General features: G+C 53.6%; 1 protein-coding gene across 1 annotated transcript in view; it reads left to right on the top strand.

Annotated features, from left to right (window-relative positions):
• Positions 1-8,769: 8,769 nt before the first annotated feature.
• Positions 8,770-16,671, top strand: part of CCDC13 (coiled-coil domain containing 13) — a gene marked incomplete at its 3' end in the record, with an annotated part of 29,264 nt that continues 21,362 nt past the window's right edge. Inside the window, exons 1-4 of the mRNA XM_079795582.1 lie at positions 8,770-8,996; positions 11,155-11,303; positions 13,383-13,525; positions 14,745-14,834. Coding sequence (XP_079651708.1) covers positions 8,776-8,996; positions 11,155-11,303; positions 13,383-13,525; positions 14,745-14,834 — 603 coding nt within the window. The 5' untranslated portion in view covers positions 8,770-8,775. The remainder of the gene's footprint in view (positions 8,997-11,154; positions 11,304-13,382; positions 13,526-14,744; positions 14,835-16,671) is intronic.

Raw genomic sequence — 16,671 nt, 5'->3', positions numbered from 1 at the left:
GTGGATGTGATACTACTTTTGCTTGACTCAGATCTGGGTTCATGGTTCTACCTACTAGCCGAGTAGCCGTGGTTTCCTCATCTGTAAAACGATCATTATATGGGTGAGGACAATACCAGGGGCCTGGGGTTGTTGGGAAGATTAAGTGCAATGGCGGATGAAAAGGGCTGAGCATAGCACCTGACGCATCAGTACTAGTACACAGTCAATCATTGCTGTTACCCTTGTGAAGCTTGGAGATGCAACAGCACAGGAGCTACGTGCACCCTGCCCTTAAAACTTACAGCCGAGTAGGGAGTGTGGCATTAAATAAGGGATTACGAAAAGCATGGTGGGTAGTAGGTATAGGATGCAGCAGGGACTTTGGGCTGGGGGGCCCAATCCAGGGTTGGAGTTGGACAGACGGTATCCCTGGGGAAACGATGTCCTACCTTAGGGGGTGGTCTGCTGATTTTCCACTGAGAGTTGGAGTCCTCGGCTTACTGTCGTGTGTCACTGAAGCATTGGTGTGGACTTGCTTCCGTGCCTCTCCTCCACTAGTCTAATCCTTTTCATCCAAAGCACCTGGCTCATATAGGTGTTCAATACGTCTTTGTTGAATTAATTAGAATAAATAGTTTTTGGTTTTCTTCACATTTAGGATCCTGCTGTCCCCAAAGAAGTTACCTATGTCTAGTTAGCAAGCAACAGTAACATCTGGTGATGAGAATTAGAATTTGACTCCATACTTATATAAATCCTCAAAGTACCTTCCCTTCTGTATCAGAATTTTGGAGTAAAGGGTTGGCAATTCCTGAGGAAATGCTACTCAGAGAGTTACAGGAACTTGAAATTTAGGATCAATGCTCTTCTAGATCTATAGCCTGTGGCAACATACCTACTAGGCCAGAACAAAGCCGAAGGAACACGTGGTATTTATAAAGTTCTCACGTGTCAAATACTGGGACTGCCAATTATTTATATTCTTGATCCTGTTTGAAAGCTCTTCAAATAGAATGGAGAAATTTGAGAAAGGGAATGTTACATGCACCAGCCTGGACGGGATTGCCACTTTCTCAGTGATTTGCCTGGTACAAGTTCACGAAAGAACCAGCACTGCCCAGGCATCCTAGCTGTAGTCTTCAAGAGCCTACTTTCCTCCCCTCAGTCACTGAAATGAGGCCAAAGAATTTGTTTCTAGCAAGACAAAAGTTGTACAGTTTTCTCCTAAATTCAGTAGTGATAAATGGGTCTACAGTGGAGGCCAGCGTCCATTTGCCCCCCTCAGAGGAATGTAGGAATAGGTCCTTTTGAATATTTTGAGCTTCTTATACCTTCCGGCTAGAGCCCTATTACCTACGCTCAGCTTGTCTGCAGCCACACTCAGGGTCCTGCCCACTGGTGCTCCTGCCTAGCTCACCCATTTGTCAGCGATGCCCTCCGGCTCCCGCTGTCACACTCTGGGCTCAAACTCAAGCATCTTTCCTTCCTCCTGTCATTTATCATTATTAAACCAGTCACCAGGGCCTGCCAGTTTTTCCTAAGCAAAGTCTCTCAACATTCAGATTTGTCCTTTTTCCCCTCCCTGTTGCCACCACTGTAAACCTAGGTCCTTCACCTGCGTCCTGCCACCTACCTACAGCGGTGCCACCGCTGATGCCAAAGCCCTGTGCCCAGCACTGCCCGAACCCTTTGCTTATGCTCTGCTCCTTTCCAGAAAGTTCCCCCTCACTCCCAGTGAGTTCGGTGCACGCCTTAAGTTAATACACTACCCAAATTCTACTTTTGGTAGAGCTTTTTAAAATTCTTCTAGGCCACAATGAACTTCACCTTTTTTCAAATTTTGTCACGTTTGAGTTTAAAACACAATGCATGTTCCACTCTGATAATACTTTACGTATATACACAGCTTTGCTGTATATAAAATACTTTAAGATTCTTCCATTCATTCCTTGGAAACTCTGAAGTACATATTATCCTGACTTTTTCAACGAGGAGAGCTGAAATTTATTCAGGGCCATACGAGTGAAAAGTGACAGAGCTGGGCACAAATCCAGTACTTGAGACCCTTGGTCATGAAGAGAGACTGCATGATGAAGGCAGGTACATAGAGTCATGTCTGTTCCCAAAATACTTGTTCTACCTTCCACCACACACATCCACACTCCCCAGCCAGGTCCCAAGTCTAGTATTTTTTCCAGTATACTTTGGCTATTTTATCCTCAGATTTAAATTTTTTAAAACTCGGTCTTTTTATTGTTGTTTAATATTTTAAAAATTGATTTTTAGAGAGAGGAAGGGAGGAGAGAGGAAGAGAGGAAATAGATGTGAAAGCAGAACATCAATCGGCTGCCTCCTGCATGCCCCCTACCAGGGATTGAGCCCACAACCCGGGCCTGTCCCCGACTGGGAATCAAATCCAGCAATCCTTAGGTGTATGGGATGATGCCCAACCAAGCCACACCAGCCAGGCTAGCCTCAGATTTTTTTTTTTCATAAATTAAAATCCTTAGCCAATATTTGTTTTGGCCTTTATAAGAAGGAAGGTGAGATTCCCATATACAAATGGTCTTGACTGGAGGAGGTGAATGAAAAACTGGGAAGTACACAAGGCATTGGGGACCTAATCAATAGGGGGGAAAACGATGATCACGGAGACCAGTTGCTTTCCATCCATGTGTTTTGAAAGACCAAGAGTGATATGAACCAAGAGTGAAATTGAGAAAGTTTGGGGCAAATATAAATTATATTACCAGTGCATTGTGCTGAGAGCTTGAAGCAGAGCCAGGGTGGATCTCATCCATCAGAGAGATCCCTTGGAACTAAATAAAGACTAATGAGAGTCTTGGCAGAACATTTAGTTTCCTAGTAAAATCAACATATGAGGAATGAGATCGCCATATACACAAACAACACATCTTAGACAAAATAGCTCCATGGGTCAAATAAGACTTGAAGTGGCATTAAGTGAGAGGCTGATGGCCAACAAAAGCCCAAATCCTTGGTGAGTTGAAGAGGCAGGACTGACAGTGTGTATCCAGCACCTTCCAGCCCACAGGAACTTGAACCTGGAAAAAGTGAACAATTTTTATCTCTGTGGGAGCCCCCGGCTAAGAAGAGGCATCCTTCATAATAAAAAGGCAATATGCAAATAACCATCACTCCGCTACGCCCAAATTGGGCGGTGGGAGGCTGGGGGGCAGGACTCGGGGTGGCATATCCGGCCATTGAGAGTCGCGGGACTCCCGCCCCCCCCCCCCCCCCCCCCCCCGCCCTGCCTCTCAACGGCTGGATTGGCGGCTGCTGAGGGGGGCTGCCTCGAACACCCTGGACACCCAGCTCCGCTGCCATCGGAGGCAGGGAGCCGGTTGTCCGCACCCGGATCCCCTGCCCAGCTCCGCTGCCATCGGAGGTGGGGAGCCAGTTGTCCGCACCCGGATCCCCTGCCCAGCTCCGCTGCCATCGGAGGCGGGGAGCCAGTTGTCCGCACCCGGATCCCCTGCCGTGCTCCCCTTCGTCAGCGCCTCAAGCCTCAGCAGCAGCGGCAGCGGCTGGGGATGAGCTGGTGATCCCAACAGCCTGGCAGCTCAGTGGCGGCGGCGGAGGCAGCATTGGGCCTGGGGACTGGCGAACAGGCAGAAGATGGCCCTGATCGCAGGAGGCTAGGCCTAGGGACCCTACCCGCACGATTGAATCGTGCGCTGGGCCTCTAGTATTTAATAAGATATTAAATATGGGCAAAAATATCTCAAGGCAGTTTGCCTCTGTTTGCTCTGAATCCGTACCCATAATATCCTTACGGTAACTCTTGGCTTCTTGGGTGTCTGATTCCGGGAAGGGAGGGGCTCTGGATAAGGGTCACCGTCCCCTAAAGTAAACTGGTGGCTTAGTGTCCTGGGTAATACCATGACTGGCGTAGGTCTAGCCCCAAGAGACACTCCTGGTACAACGACCAAATCCGATTATGGAGCCTGGCTTTAAGCTGCAGCAAAGCTTACTTCCATTTTGAGACAAAACAGCTAAATATGGAGTGGTATTTCATTGTGAGTTTATGGGGTTTTTAAATTTTTATTTTTAATCTTCACCTGAGGGTATTTTTCCATTGATTTGTAGATAGAGTGGAAGAGAGGGAAAAACAGAGAGAAATATCCATGTGAGAGAAACATTGGTTGCCTCCTGCACGCACCCCTACTAGGGCCTGGGCCAGGGAGGAGCCTGCAACTGAGGTATGTGCCCTTGCCCAGAAACAAACCTGGGACCCTTTGGTCCGCAGGCCGACGCTCTATCCACTGAGCCAAACTGGCTAGGGCTTTTAAATATATTTTTATTGATTTCAGAGAGGAAGGGAAAGGGAGAGAGAGACAGAAACATCAATGATGAGAGAATCATTGATTGGCTGCTTCCTGCATGCCCCCCACTGGGGATGGAGCTGCAACTGGGCAAGTGCCCTGACCAGGAAGCCAACTGTTACCTCCTGGTTCATAAGTCAAACCTCAACCACTGAGCCACGCTGGCCTGGCTCATTGTAGTTTTGATTTGCATTTCCTTAATGGCTAGTGATGTTGAGCATTTTTCATGTGCTTATTGGCCAATTGTATATCTTCTTTGGAGAAATGTTTATTCAAGTCCTTTGCCCGGTTCCAATTGTTTTTTTGTTGCTGTTGCTGAGTTTGCTCAACTGATTTTTAAAATATATATATATATATATATATATATATATATATATATATATTTTTTTTTTTTTTTTTATTGATTTCAGAGAGGAAAGGAGAAGGAGATAGAAACATCAATGGTGAGAGAGAATCATTGACTGGCTGTCTCCTGCACACCCCCTACTGGGGGTTGAGCCTGCAACCGGGTTTATGCCCTGACCGAGAGTAGAACTGTGACCTCCTGCACATCCCTGGTTAAAGCTCAACCACTGAGCCACACCAGCCGGGCTGCCCCACTGATTTTTGGCAAAGGTTCAAAAGCAATCCAATGGAGGAAGGGTATCTTTCAACAGATGGTGCTGGACATTCATAGGCAACAAAACAAAACCAAACCTTGACTTAAATCTCACAATTTATGCAAAAATCACATCAAAATAAATCATGAACATAAAACTCTGGCACTTTTAGAAAATTACAGGGAAGTCTTTGGGATTCAAGACTAGGCAAGGAGTTTTTACACTTGGCACCAAAAAAGGAAGAAATTGATCAATTGGACCTAATAAAAATGTAAAAAGTTGAAGTCCATGCAAAGAGAATTAAAAGACAAGCTACAGACTGGGAAGAAATTTGCAAGCCACATACCCAATAAAAGACTAGTATCTAGATATAACGAATTCTCAAAACTCAAAAATTAGAAATTGGGTGAAAAGACATGAACAGACACTTCACCAAAGAGGATATACAGATAGCAAGCAAGCACAATGAGAAAAATGTTCAGTATCATTATCCATCATGAATGTCAGAATCACAATGAGATGTCACCACACACATATTAGAATGGCTAAACTAAAAAATAGTGACAACATCAAACAGCGCAAAGATATGGAGAAATGATCGCTTATGCATTGCTGGTGGGAATGTAAAATGGTACAGCCAGCTACAGAACAGGTTGGCTGTTTTGTTTTTGCTTTTTTTTTTTTTTTTTTTTGGTTAAACTAAACATGTGATTACCATACAACTGTACTCCTGGGCATTCCAGAAAAATGAAAACTTAGATTCACACAGAAACCTATATATGAATGTTCATATCAGCTTTATTTGTAATAGCCCTCAAGTGGAAACAGCCCAGAAGTACTTCTATGGGTGAAAGGTTAGACTCTCGATTCCAATAATTACAGGCTGTTATTGTTCCTTGTGATTAGCCTCTATCCCAGTGGTCGGCAAACTCATTAGTCAACAGAGCGGCAAACCGCGGCTCTCGAGCAGTTTGCCGACCACTGGGTTAAACAAACCTGGGCACATCCATACTATGGAAAACCGCTCGGCAATAAAAAGAAACAAATTATTGATACAACAACTTGGATAAACCTCCAGAGAATTATCCTGAGGGGGGTGGGGGGCGGGGAGTCAACCCCAAAAGGTTACACTCTATATTATTCCACTGAGAAAACATTTTGGAAATGACAAAATTTTTAGAAATCGAGAACAGATTGGCAATCACCAGGGGTTAGGGACTTGGCAAAGGAGGGGGCGGGGGCAAGAGGGAAGCGGGTGTGGCTATAAAAGCCCAACACCTTGATCCTTGTGATTTAAGTGTTCAATGTCTTCTCTACACTTTGGCGATCAAACTGACATGTGATAAAACGGTATAGAACTAAACATGCACACACATGAATACCGGTCAGACGGGGAAATCTGAATAAGACAGGTGGATTGTGTCAATGTCAACATTCTGGTTGTGATACTGTGCTCGAATGGTCTGATGCTGCATCTTTGTGCATGTTCTATGCGGGACTGCCTTATGAGGGGGAAAAGAAGAAAAAAAAAGATATTTGAAGATTTTCAAATTATAAAAGCCTGGGTAAACATTCAGAAAGCTTCCTCGGATCTTCTTTCCTAGAAATTTGTCTCCCATCCTCAGATAGCCCTGAATATGGTAGTGACTTAAATTGGGGAATGCCTTAAAAAAACAACAACCAAGAGCTGAAACCGGTTTGGCTCAGTGGATGGAGCGTCGGCCTGCGGACTCAATGGTCAGGTCAGGGGCATGTACCTTGGTTGCCCGCACATCCCCAGTGGGGGGTGTGCAGGAGGCAGCTGATTGATGTTTCTAACTCTCTATCCCTCTCCCTTCCTCTCTGTAAAAAATCAATGAAATACATTTTAAAAAAACAACAACAAAAAACACTCAAGAGTTTTTTTACTATGAAAATAAACCACGTTCATTATATTTAAACTCCTCTAAAGTGCAAACATGAAAACAGCACTGCAGTCCCAACACCAACACGAAATAACTCTCCCTTACAATATTTCTGTGCACCCCTCCCCGTCCTGCCCCTGCGCTCCAGTTTTAAGCACGCAGCCTTAGCAATAACTAACCATCACAGCACGACCTTTCCCCCGCAGTTTTTTTTTTTTTTTTTTTACATTTTCCAAAGACATTCAAGGTGGGATCGTCCACTTTCTTCACTCGCCGCCACAACATGACCTTTCCCCCGCACCGTTTCTACATTTTCCAAAGACATTCAAGGTGGGGGACCGTCCCCCTGCTCAGCTCCCCCGCAGGGCTGCGGAAGGTGCCCCGCTGCGCAGAACGTTCGGCCCGCAAAACTGTCAGAACCTCCGCCCCCAGCCCCCGCGCCTCCTTCCTGACCTCCCCGCACCGCCGCCCGCCCCCGGGGCCGCCCCGGCCTCGGCCCCTTTCTGAACTCCCGGCGCCCTCTGGGCCGCCGCAGCCTCGTGGTGACGTGACGGGGCGGTGTAGCTTGGTTTCCCTGGCGACAGTTGCCGGGGCAGCGCGAGCAGCGTCCGGCAGAGGTGACCCCGCTGCGGTGGCCCCCAGACAGCAGGAGCGGAGTGGCCGTTGTAAGTGCGGGGCAGGCGCGGCAGGGCGCGGGCTGGAGCCGGGGGAGCCCGCCACCCCGGGGCCTTGGCTCGGAGCCGGAGCGCACACGCTCGCCCGGCGCGCAGACCCCGGCCGGACGCTCCCTGCGCGCCCCACGCAGAGCGAGGACCCCTCCTTGGTTCTGGGAATCCTCACGCACCGCCTCCTCCCTCTCCGGGCCCTGATTTCCGCGCGGCTCCAGGGTTAGTGAGGCTCCAAGGGTAGGTCGCCTGCCCCAAGCCGCCCTAGTAGGTGGCGAGCTCTGGTCCGCCCGACCTCCAGCGCCCTCTTCTGGCCTCTGCTGCGGAGGCCTCGCGCCCCACACGCGGCGGGAGCGGGAACTGCGCCACCTGGTGGCAGCCCCTGTCCCCGTCCTCCCGCTCCAGGGCCAGCCCCCGCTCTTCTTCCATCTCAAGACATCTTTGCAGGTGAAATTCCTCCCGATGGGCTTGGCAAACCAAGGCCCACAGATCAAATCCAGGCCACTGCCTATTCTCGTAATAAAGTTTTATTGGAACACAGCCACACCTGCCCACTCACGTCGTGTCTGTGGCTGCTTTTCACTGCAATGGCACAATACAGTAGCTGCAAGAGAGCCTTCTGGCCCACAACGCTTAAAATATTTACCGTCCGGCCCTTGACAGAAACAGTACGTTGGACTCTGTTGTAAATTTAGGCTAATCAGACTTTTTTCGGTGAGGTGTAGGAGCAAGGTGACCTAGAAGGGGCGTTATCAAGGGGAAGGCGGGCTGGAAGGAGAGACGGCAGCCACATCCCTCAAAGCCTTTGATGCCTTTGGACTTGGTTCGGGGTTAACGGGCATCTCCTGAAGCTTTTAAACGTCATGATTGAGTCCCATCCCTGGGAATTGGGATTTCATTGGTCCAATACGTGCCCAAATCATATTTTGGGAGCTCCTGGGAGATTCTAATGTCCGGCCAGAGTTGAGAGCCACTGTTTTAGGGACAGGAAGAGGGAAGCATTGAGTCTGAGTGATGGAGAGTATTCTGAGGCCATGCAAGGTTTGGGTCATAGTCAGGGCTAGAGGAGGATGCTCAGCCCAACTTTGGTTTTCAGGGGATTGAGATTAGGGGGGGGGGTGGTCTTCTGAACTTCCACGTGGCCACATGCAAAGCTAAGCAGCCAACTCCAGGGTTGGGGGGCTGCAGACCCGCTGACTAGGTACCGAGCCCTCCTGGGAAATGTGCATTTTGTGAGGTTCGCTTCAGCTCGGGCCCTTTTTGCTACTCCCAGGGCAAGATGGCAGCCGAGGATGGCTCGCAGGACACCTTGCGGCTCCAGTTCCAGGCCATGCAGGAGATGCAGCACAGACGGCTCCAGAAGCAGATGGAGAAGCAGAAGGAAAAAGAACTGAGCCTCAGCAGCAGAGACGGTGACCCAGAGGAGCCCTCGGAGGTCTTCGATGGCCTCAGCCTTCTCCAAGCCGGGGAGCAAAACTCGCAAAGCAGCTTTGAGCGGGGGTACATGCGCGTCTGACCTCTCCCCAGAGCGCCCCAGGGAGGTCGGGAGGCAGGGGAGGACCCATAGCAGATAGTTGGACAGTCAGGTTGACTACACATGCGCTTATAAGTTGAGACGCAGGGGTATATTGGCACAGATAGTTATCAAAGACTCTAGAATCTGGTAGGTCTGTGGACGAAATTGGGTATGAAATGTACTTAAAAACCACTTAAAGTTTAATTGGCATTTTGGAACTCATCAGGGTGTAGTTTATTCACTTGGATTTTCTTTCTTTTTTTTAAAAAAATATACTTTATTGATTTTTTACAGAGAGGAAGGGAGAGGGATAGAGAGTTAGGAACATGGATGGGAGAGAAACATGGATCAGGTGCCTCCTGCACACCTCCTACTGGGGATGTGCCCGCAACCAAGGTACATGCCCTTGACCGGAATCGAACCTGGGACCCTTGAGTCTACAGGCCGACGCTCTATTCACTGAGCCAAACCAGTTAGGGCTCACTTGGATTTTCTTACGTCGTTTCTCATGGAGGCGGTGTTTGGGTTTCTGAGGAGCTGGTTGGCTGATTCTGATGGTGCGTTGAGAATCCTGGCTCCGATTCCCACCTGGGATTGTTCTCCCGGGCAGCGTCCCTTTCCTGGCCTAACGACGCAGAAAGCTGGCTGTCCTGCAGAAGCTCTGGGTGGGTTCCTTGCGGTTTTACAGTGGGTGGAAAAGTCGAAGAGCGTCCATAACCTTCGCACTCTGCTCCTAATTCGACGTCCATGGGTGCATGTCGCTCTATACTGGTTACTAGAAGGAGAAGTCTGTATTGACACAAAATTCTCTGTTTGTCCTTTTACATAAAAATCACTGCAGTTGTTGAGCTGTCTCTTTGCCTCTGACTTCACCCAGGATCTTTTTTTTTTTTCTTCCATCTTCAAATTCTACTTTTTATGGTTTCTCAGTTTTCAAAATGTTCTACTAAAAATGCTAGTTGATAAAAAATAAAAGACCTCTCCATAATTGAAAATTCATATGGCTCTCAAATATTAGCTCCATGTTAACCCCGGAGCTATTTGCAAATGATCTTTCCCCAAATCGGGAAACTGGAAGTGAGGGAGACTTGAGCCACTGGTGGATTAACGGCAACAACAATAATTTCTATAACCTATACCTTCTCTAATGTTACTTCCTGAGCAGCTGTCGCTAGGGAGCCCGTCCCATTCCTAACAATGGGAAGTGATCGCAGACGCTCCGTCCCGTGTTACTCGTGTTCTGAAGAGAGCCTTGCAGACAGTTTATAACATACAAAGCCAGCCAACCGCCTGATTTTCTGTCAGGTTTCCTGAAAACATGGAGACCTAGCCTCAACGTAAGGCTTAGACCAGTGGTCGGCAAACTGCGGCTCGCGAGCCACATGCGGCTCTTTGGCCCCTTGAGTGTGGTTCTTCCACAAAATACCACGGCCTGGGCGAGTCTATTTTGAAGAAGTGGCGTTAGAAGAAGTTTAAGTTTAAAAAATTTGGCTCTCCAAAGAAATTTCAATTGTTGTACTGTCGATATTTGGCTCTGTTGACTAATGAGTTTGCCGACCACGGGCTCAGACAAATTCTGTTTGGTCTTCTAGCGTGTGTGTGCAATGAAGACTGTCAGTCCCCTTCTAAGCATCACTTTATCTGCCTTTCACAAGTTGTGATATTTATTGCTTCTGCAGTCCGACCATTCTGAATGCTGTATAATGCATTTGGGATTTCTTCTTAATCCACATATAATTTAGGAGTGGGAGTTTGGGGTTTTTTTTAGTTCCAAACATACAATAAGTTTGCCGTTTTGTTTTTTCTAGTGTTGGTTTCTAATTTCAGTCAATTGCCTTTGTACATGTTCCATGGATGCTTAAAAGGAAGATGAATTCTCTGGGTGGAGGTTTTATATCTCTCTCTGTTGAATCCATAGCAAACCATGTTATTCAGATTTCTCCTCTCACGTGTGTGCGCACATGTGCGTGCGGCTCGTGTTCACCGAGTCCCAATTTTGAAACCAGTGTGTTAAAATCCGCTCGTTGAGGGTCCCTTAATTTTCCCCTCCTGTTTTGTTCAGACCAGTTCTTACCACCACCCGGTGCCCAGCGAGGCACCGCAGACCCGGGCGGGGGCCGTAACACTGCCTGTGCCTTGCAGGGTGCTGGAAGACGAGGTCGAACAGCTTCGCCACCAGCTCAGGGAAACGGTGGACGAGAACGGGCGATTGTATAAGCTGCTGAAGGAAAGGGACTTTGAGATCAAACACCTGAAGAAGAAGCTAGAAGAGGACAGATTTGCCTTCACAGGTAGCTCCGCCATCGTGGCGACGGGCAAACAGCAGGTTCCGGGCGGCAGGTGCCCAAGGAGGGTGCTGAGGGTCAGCTGTGGTCGGGCTGGTCCAGATGAGTCCTGGAAATGAGGGGAGGGGAGCGGAGGGCAGGCCAGGAGGCCAGCGCAGGAAGTGGGAGGGGGAGAGCGGCCGGGATCGAAGGACTGTGGCTCAGCCGGGGCTCCTGAGGAGGGTTCTGCATGGGGCTCGCTCGCTGTGTATTCCCTGGGCCAGCAGGGCCCGTTTTCTGGGGGTGCTCTGGCCCCGACGTTGAGTCTTGGACGTGGAAAAGCCCCAGCGGTAGCAGGCATTGACTCTACTTGCCCTGCTGCTCCGGAGAGGGGGGCGAGACGGGGAAGCCAGCTGTCCCCCGGGGATTTCCTAGGACCCAGCACGGTCTAGAATGGACTGAGGTCCTTCAGGTCCAGGCTGGACCTTGGCTGTGCTGGTGGAGACCTTACCCCATGGGTCTGGTGGGGGCCGTGGCTTTGTGGGTTTAAGACTGACCTTAGCCCTGTGGGGTGTGGGCTGGACGTTGGCTCTGTGGTTATGAGCTGGACCTTGGCCCTGCAGGTCTGGTGGGGACCTTGGCCTCTGCTCCATGTGTGCCCGTTGAGCAATTCCCAGGTGGCTGGCCAATACACCACAAAGGCAGTGTCACCAATGGCAGAGAGCAGCGGGCCTCGCCGCCATCTGCCAGAGCGTCCCTCCCTGCCTTTGGTCTTAAATGCCTTAAAGGGTGGGAGCACCCAGAGGACCAGTTCCAAATTCAACGGCAGGGGACTCTGGCCTCCTGACCGCCCTTGGGGTTCTACTGCGCCTCCCTCCGTGCCCCGGCCGTTCCTGTCGAAAACAAAACGCGGGAGACCAGGCTCAGTGTTGGGAGAGCAGAAACACTCACCCTGGCTCGGGGCTCAGGCTCAGACGTGCAGGGCGGCCGGCCCTTTCGCCAGGCTGCGGCGAAGCGACGGCTCCACCGCCTGCCCTCTCTAGGCCCCACCCCAAGCGGCCTCCTCTATGGCATCCCTCCGGCCACCCCGTCTGCAGCCTCCTGCCCTTGCCCACGGCCTTCCAGCTGCTTCCGCAGACACGCCACGCTCTTTCCCGCCTCCGGACCTTTGCACTTGCTATGTCCTCCGCTGAGAACACGCTTCTGCCGGACTGGCCTCTCACTTCATTCATCCGGGTCTCTGTTCACACGTTACCTCCTCAGAGAGGCCCTCCCTGACACCCCGAGAGCAGCACCACCCCCCATCGCTCTCACCCCCTTGCCCAGCGTCAGTTTACTCCCTAACACTCATCCCTCCCAGGTATTGGAATGCATATTTATGCTGGGTGTTTTATGCTCTATACATCTTTTTCATTCACCATTGGATCCCTAACACCACGAGGGTTCGACACGTGGTAGAAACCAGGTTTTGACTGAATGAGCACGTGCATCGGTATCACTAGGTGTTACCACAGAATCCCGTGTAAGAAACAACCACACCCCCTCAGCAGCGCTCAGCAGGAGGCGTTATTTAGCTCCAACCTCTGAGGGTGGGTTGGGGACCAGCTGGTCTAGGCCGGGCTGGGGTGGGTGAGCTTTGCTCTGTGAGCCTCTCTCCCTCTTCCTGGGACCAGCCAGCTGGCCTGGGTGCGCTGTTCCTGAGGAGGTGGCACAAGCGACAAGGGCGAGTTTACCTGCACAAGGGCTCCCCTCCGCCCCGCCTCCACCTCCACCTTGTCTGCGAGCATCCCACCGGCCGAAGCCAGTCCCTGTCCCCCCAGAGTCGGCCCTGGAGGGCACAGCCAAGTCTCAGGGCAGGAGGTGTGAAGGTGTGAGCCTGTCACCGAGGAGGGCGTGAAGGATTGGCACTTGGCCATCCTCCTCGGGCGTGCCGAGTCCCCGCGTGGCTGCGGTGCGTGCTGGGGTTGGGTTCCAGGTGCCCAGGTGTGCGGGGGGGGGGGCTCTCCCGAGCCCCTCTCCAAGCCCTGGCGGTTGGCAGTGGAGCGTGCGTTTGCCGTGTGGGCCTGCGTTCTCCACTGACCTCGCCCTCTCTTCCTTCACCCCCAGGGTCCGCCGGTGTGGCTGGGGATGCCATCGCCGCCAAGATCGTCGAGCTGTCCAAGAGGAACCGGGTGCTGATGGCCGAGTCCGAGGGTGGGAAGACCAGAGTGAAGCAGCTGAGCAATCGCATCCGGGAGCTGGAGCAGGAAGTGAGGGGCCTTGGTCCCCCCTGTCTCCGCAGGGGCCTCAGCACCTGGGCCACCCCTCCAGGGAGGGAGCCACTCGTGGGGGCGTTGGCTCCTTCTGAGGGGCTTGTGGGTCAGTGTGAGCAGCGAGCTCCTCAGTCTGTTGCATCCTGAGAGGGGGAAGTGTGTCGGGACGCGAGGGGGCAGAGGTCATGGAGAGGTGCCGTCGAGCAAGGTGGTCTCCCCGTCTGTCCCGCGGCGGTGGTAGCAGGGTCCCCCTACGGTTTCCCGAGGAGTAAATGACTTCACATTGCAGAGTGCATAGAGCAGGACCCGGCAGGGAGGGAACACTGGATGCATGTTTGTGAAATGCACTGACGGGCATCCTTGCTGATTGTCAGCTCGAGCCAGGAGCATGCACCCAATCGGCCTCACTTCCATCCACCTTCCTCTTTCTGCTGCCTGCTGCCCCTCGCAGCTCATCCCAGAGCCCTCCCGCGGGGCCAGGGCTCAGCCCAGGCAGGTCAGCTCCCCTAGGAGCCGGGATGGAGTCCCTGTGCCAGGGAGCACCCACCAGCCTCTCCTCACAGGAGCCGAGGCTGGAAGCGGTGAAGCGCTTCCTCGAGTCGCACAGCAGGTGGTGGTGCCCGATTGCAAACCCAACTCCGTGGCTCCGCAGCGCCCTCCCCGTGCCTGGCATGGACCCGGAGCTGCTTTCTCCCACAGCACAGTTCTGAGACCCGCCTCGGGCTCTGTGCCAGGCCCCGGGGAGACTGCAGGGATAAAATAGGCCTGGTTCTCGCCCTCCTGGGAGACAGACCAGCACCCAGGGCCTCTTGGAGGAGGGAGCATGCCGGGTGGGTCCCTGGAGGCTGAGCTGGGAGAGGTGGCGGAGGGGCCTCCATGCCAGGCGCCCGCAGGTGCGAGGCCCTGAGTGGGGAAGAAGGTCTGGGAGGAGACCCGTGTGGAAGAGGATGAGGTCAGAGAGGCGGGGGCGGGCCGTGCCCAGCCTTGCTAGACAGGGTGTGGGCTTCGGGTGAGGAGCGGTGGGGAAGCCCGTGACGGCTTGGTGGCCCGTCTGTATGTGGTGATGGTCTTGGCCATGGGCCCAGGCAGCAGGTCCTCAGCATCTCCTCGTCTGAACCAGGAAGTCCGTCTTTCCTTACCCGCCTCCCAGACGGCTGTTAGGGCTCCCGGATTGCTGAGCAGAATTAAATATTAAGTGTGGGGTTTGCTTTTCCAGCTGCAGACGGCCCTGGCCAGGCTGCCAGCCAAGGGGGCCACCGACGCAGGAGCTAAGCTGCCGAGGGCCCAGCCGGGAGACAGCGCCTTGGTATGCATCTTCCTCTGTGCGGGGAGTCAGCGGGCAGCCACGGGAGGTAGGGGGGCAGGTGCCTCTGTCCGGGCTCCACCTCCACCCCACTGGGGACCCGTGTCACCATCGCAGCATCCGCACAGCAGCCGTGAGGGAGCAACAGCCCCGCCAGGGACGCCCCAGCGGAGGCCAGGGAGGGTCTAACGCAGAGAGGGGCTCGGGAGGGGCCCGAGGACCTGGACCCCTAGGATTTCGGGACCAGAGGGGAGGGCCTGGTCCCACCGGCCGCCCACTCCCAGCCCAGCACCCTTCACAGCATCCTCACCGGGATCATCCTCCTCACATCCCACCTCTGCGTCACCCCCGGGACAGGGAGCTCACGGCTGCCCCTGGAGCCCTGCTTGGAGGGGGCAGTTTATTTTGTGAGAATTCTTCTCGTTACCGGAGTCTCGAGAGCATCCCAGGAGGCCTCCCCGGGCATCCCCCTGGGAAGCAGCCAGCTGGGACCCGGGTCCAAGCCTCAGGACTCCAGAGCTCCTCTCCCAGCCCCTCCTCCCCGGCGGCCTCCCACTCAGGACCGAGTGGCTTCATGCCCGTCCCGGGGAGAGCTCAGGCCTCAGCGTGCAGCGCCGGGCGCCTTGGGGTCCAGGGCGGGTGTGCCTCCTGAGGGCCGGTCTGTGAACCTGCCTGGCTGCGGGGGGGGGGGGGGGGGGGGGCGGAGGGCTGGCCCTCGGCAGGGGCTGGGCGGAGCGGCAGGGCCTTTCCCGGTTTATCCAGAGCACCGAGCGCCTCCGGGCCCCGGGCCAGAGCTCCCGGACGGGGAGGCGCTGGTCCGGGCACTTGTTGAGACTGACAGGATCTTCTGAGCCCTGTGACCCAGAAACTCAAAAATCAGGGGAGCCCAAGAGGGCAGATGAGTGGCCATGTTGAGGGAAGAAGAAGGGGGCAGGGCCTTCTAGAGGGGCTGGGCTCTGCGGTCACAGAGGGAGCGTACCCCTCGTACCCCTCTTCTGAGGCGGCTGGGAGGTGCCATGAAGGAGGGTTCCTGAGGGGGGCCCTGCTGGAGAAGGGGGTGCGGGTGGGGCCTCCCAACAGGCAAGCCAAGGCTCAGAGGCCGGGCAGCATCGGTATGTCTGTCATGTTTGCTAGCTGGTGTCTGTCAGCTGGAAAACCTTGGCCTGCAGCCCAGGACCCATACGGGGGGTTGCGGGGGGGAATGTGAGCCAAAGGAAGCTGGGGTGGGGTCCCCATGGAGGGGGGCCTGGAATGGCAGCTGGATGGCTGCAGGGAGCCTGGACAGCTTCTGATGGAGGAGCGGGTGATGGGCTGCCCGTCTCAATTCATCAGTGCCCGGGTTTTTCCTGGGCATCTTCTGACCAGAGAGAGCAAAGGCAATGCCCCCCTCAGAGGACTGTTCAGAGTGGAGCGGGCGGCCCTCGGCTGGGGCTGCAGGAGGTAGTGGTGTGAGCGTCCTTGGCGCTGTCTGCCCCCCGCCCCGCCGCCCCCCATGGGCTGGGCTTCAGTTATCTCCTCCAAGAAAACAGCCCCGACCCACGCCCCCCACCCTCAGAGCCTGTGGACTTTCACTCTGGGCGGACACAGCTTCCAAACGGCAGGAGGTGGGTTGGCCCAGCTGCCGGGACGGGAGGACCGGGCCGGGCAGAGCAGAGGGCTGACGGCTGCCCGTGCCCGTGGCCCAGCCCCGACCGGAGCACCGCCTGGCGCTCAGCCCCCTTTACCAGCTGCCCGGCCAAGTCGGGCTGGGCCCCTGGCATCGCCCTCTGGCGGAATCCGCCCCAGACAGCACCTTTACCTGTGCGATCCGGTCATCACTTCGCAGGCCCCCGGGGGCTGG

Source organism: Cnephaeus nilssonii (genome assembly GCF_951640355.1).
Source record: "Cnephaeus nilssonii genome assembly, chromosome: 17".
In the NCBI taxonomy this organism is placed as follows: Eukaryota; Metazoa; Chordata; class Mammalia; order Chiroptera; family Vespertilionidae; genus Cnephaeus; species Cnephaeus nilssonii.
The sequence above is the reverse complement of the archived record's forward strand: the minus strand, read 5'-3'. Positions and strand labels throughout refer to the sequence as shown.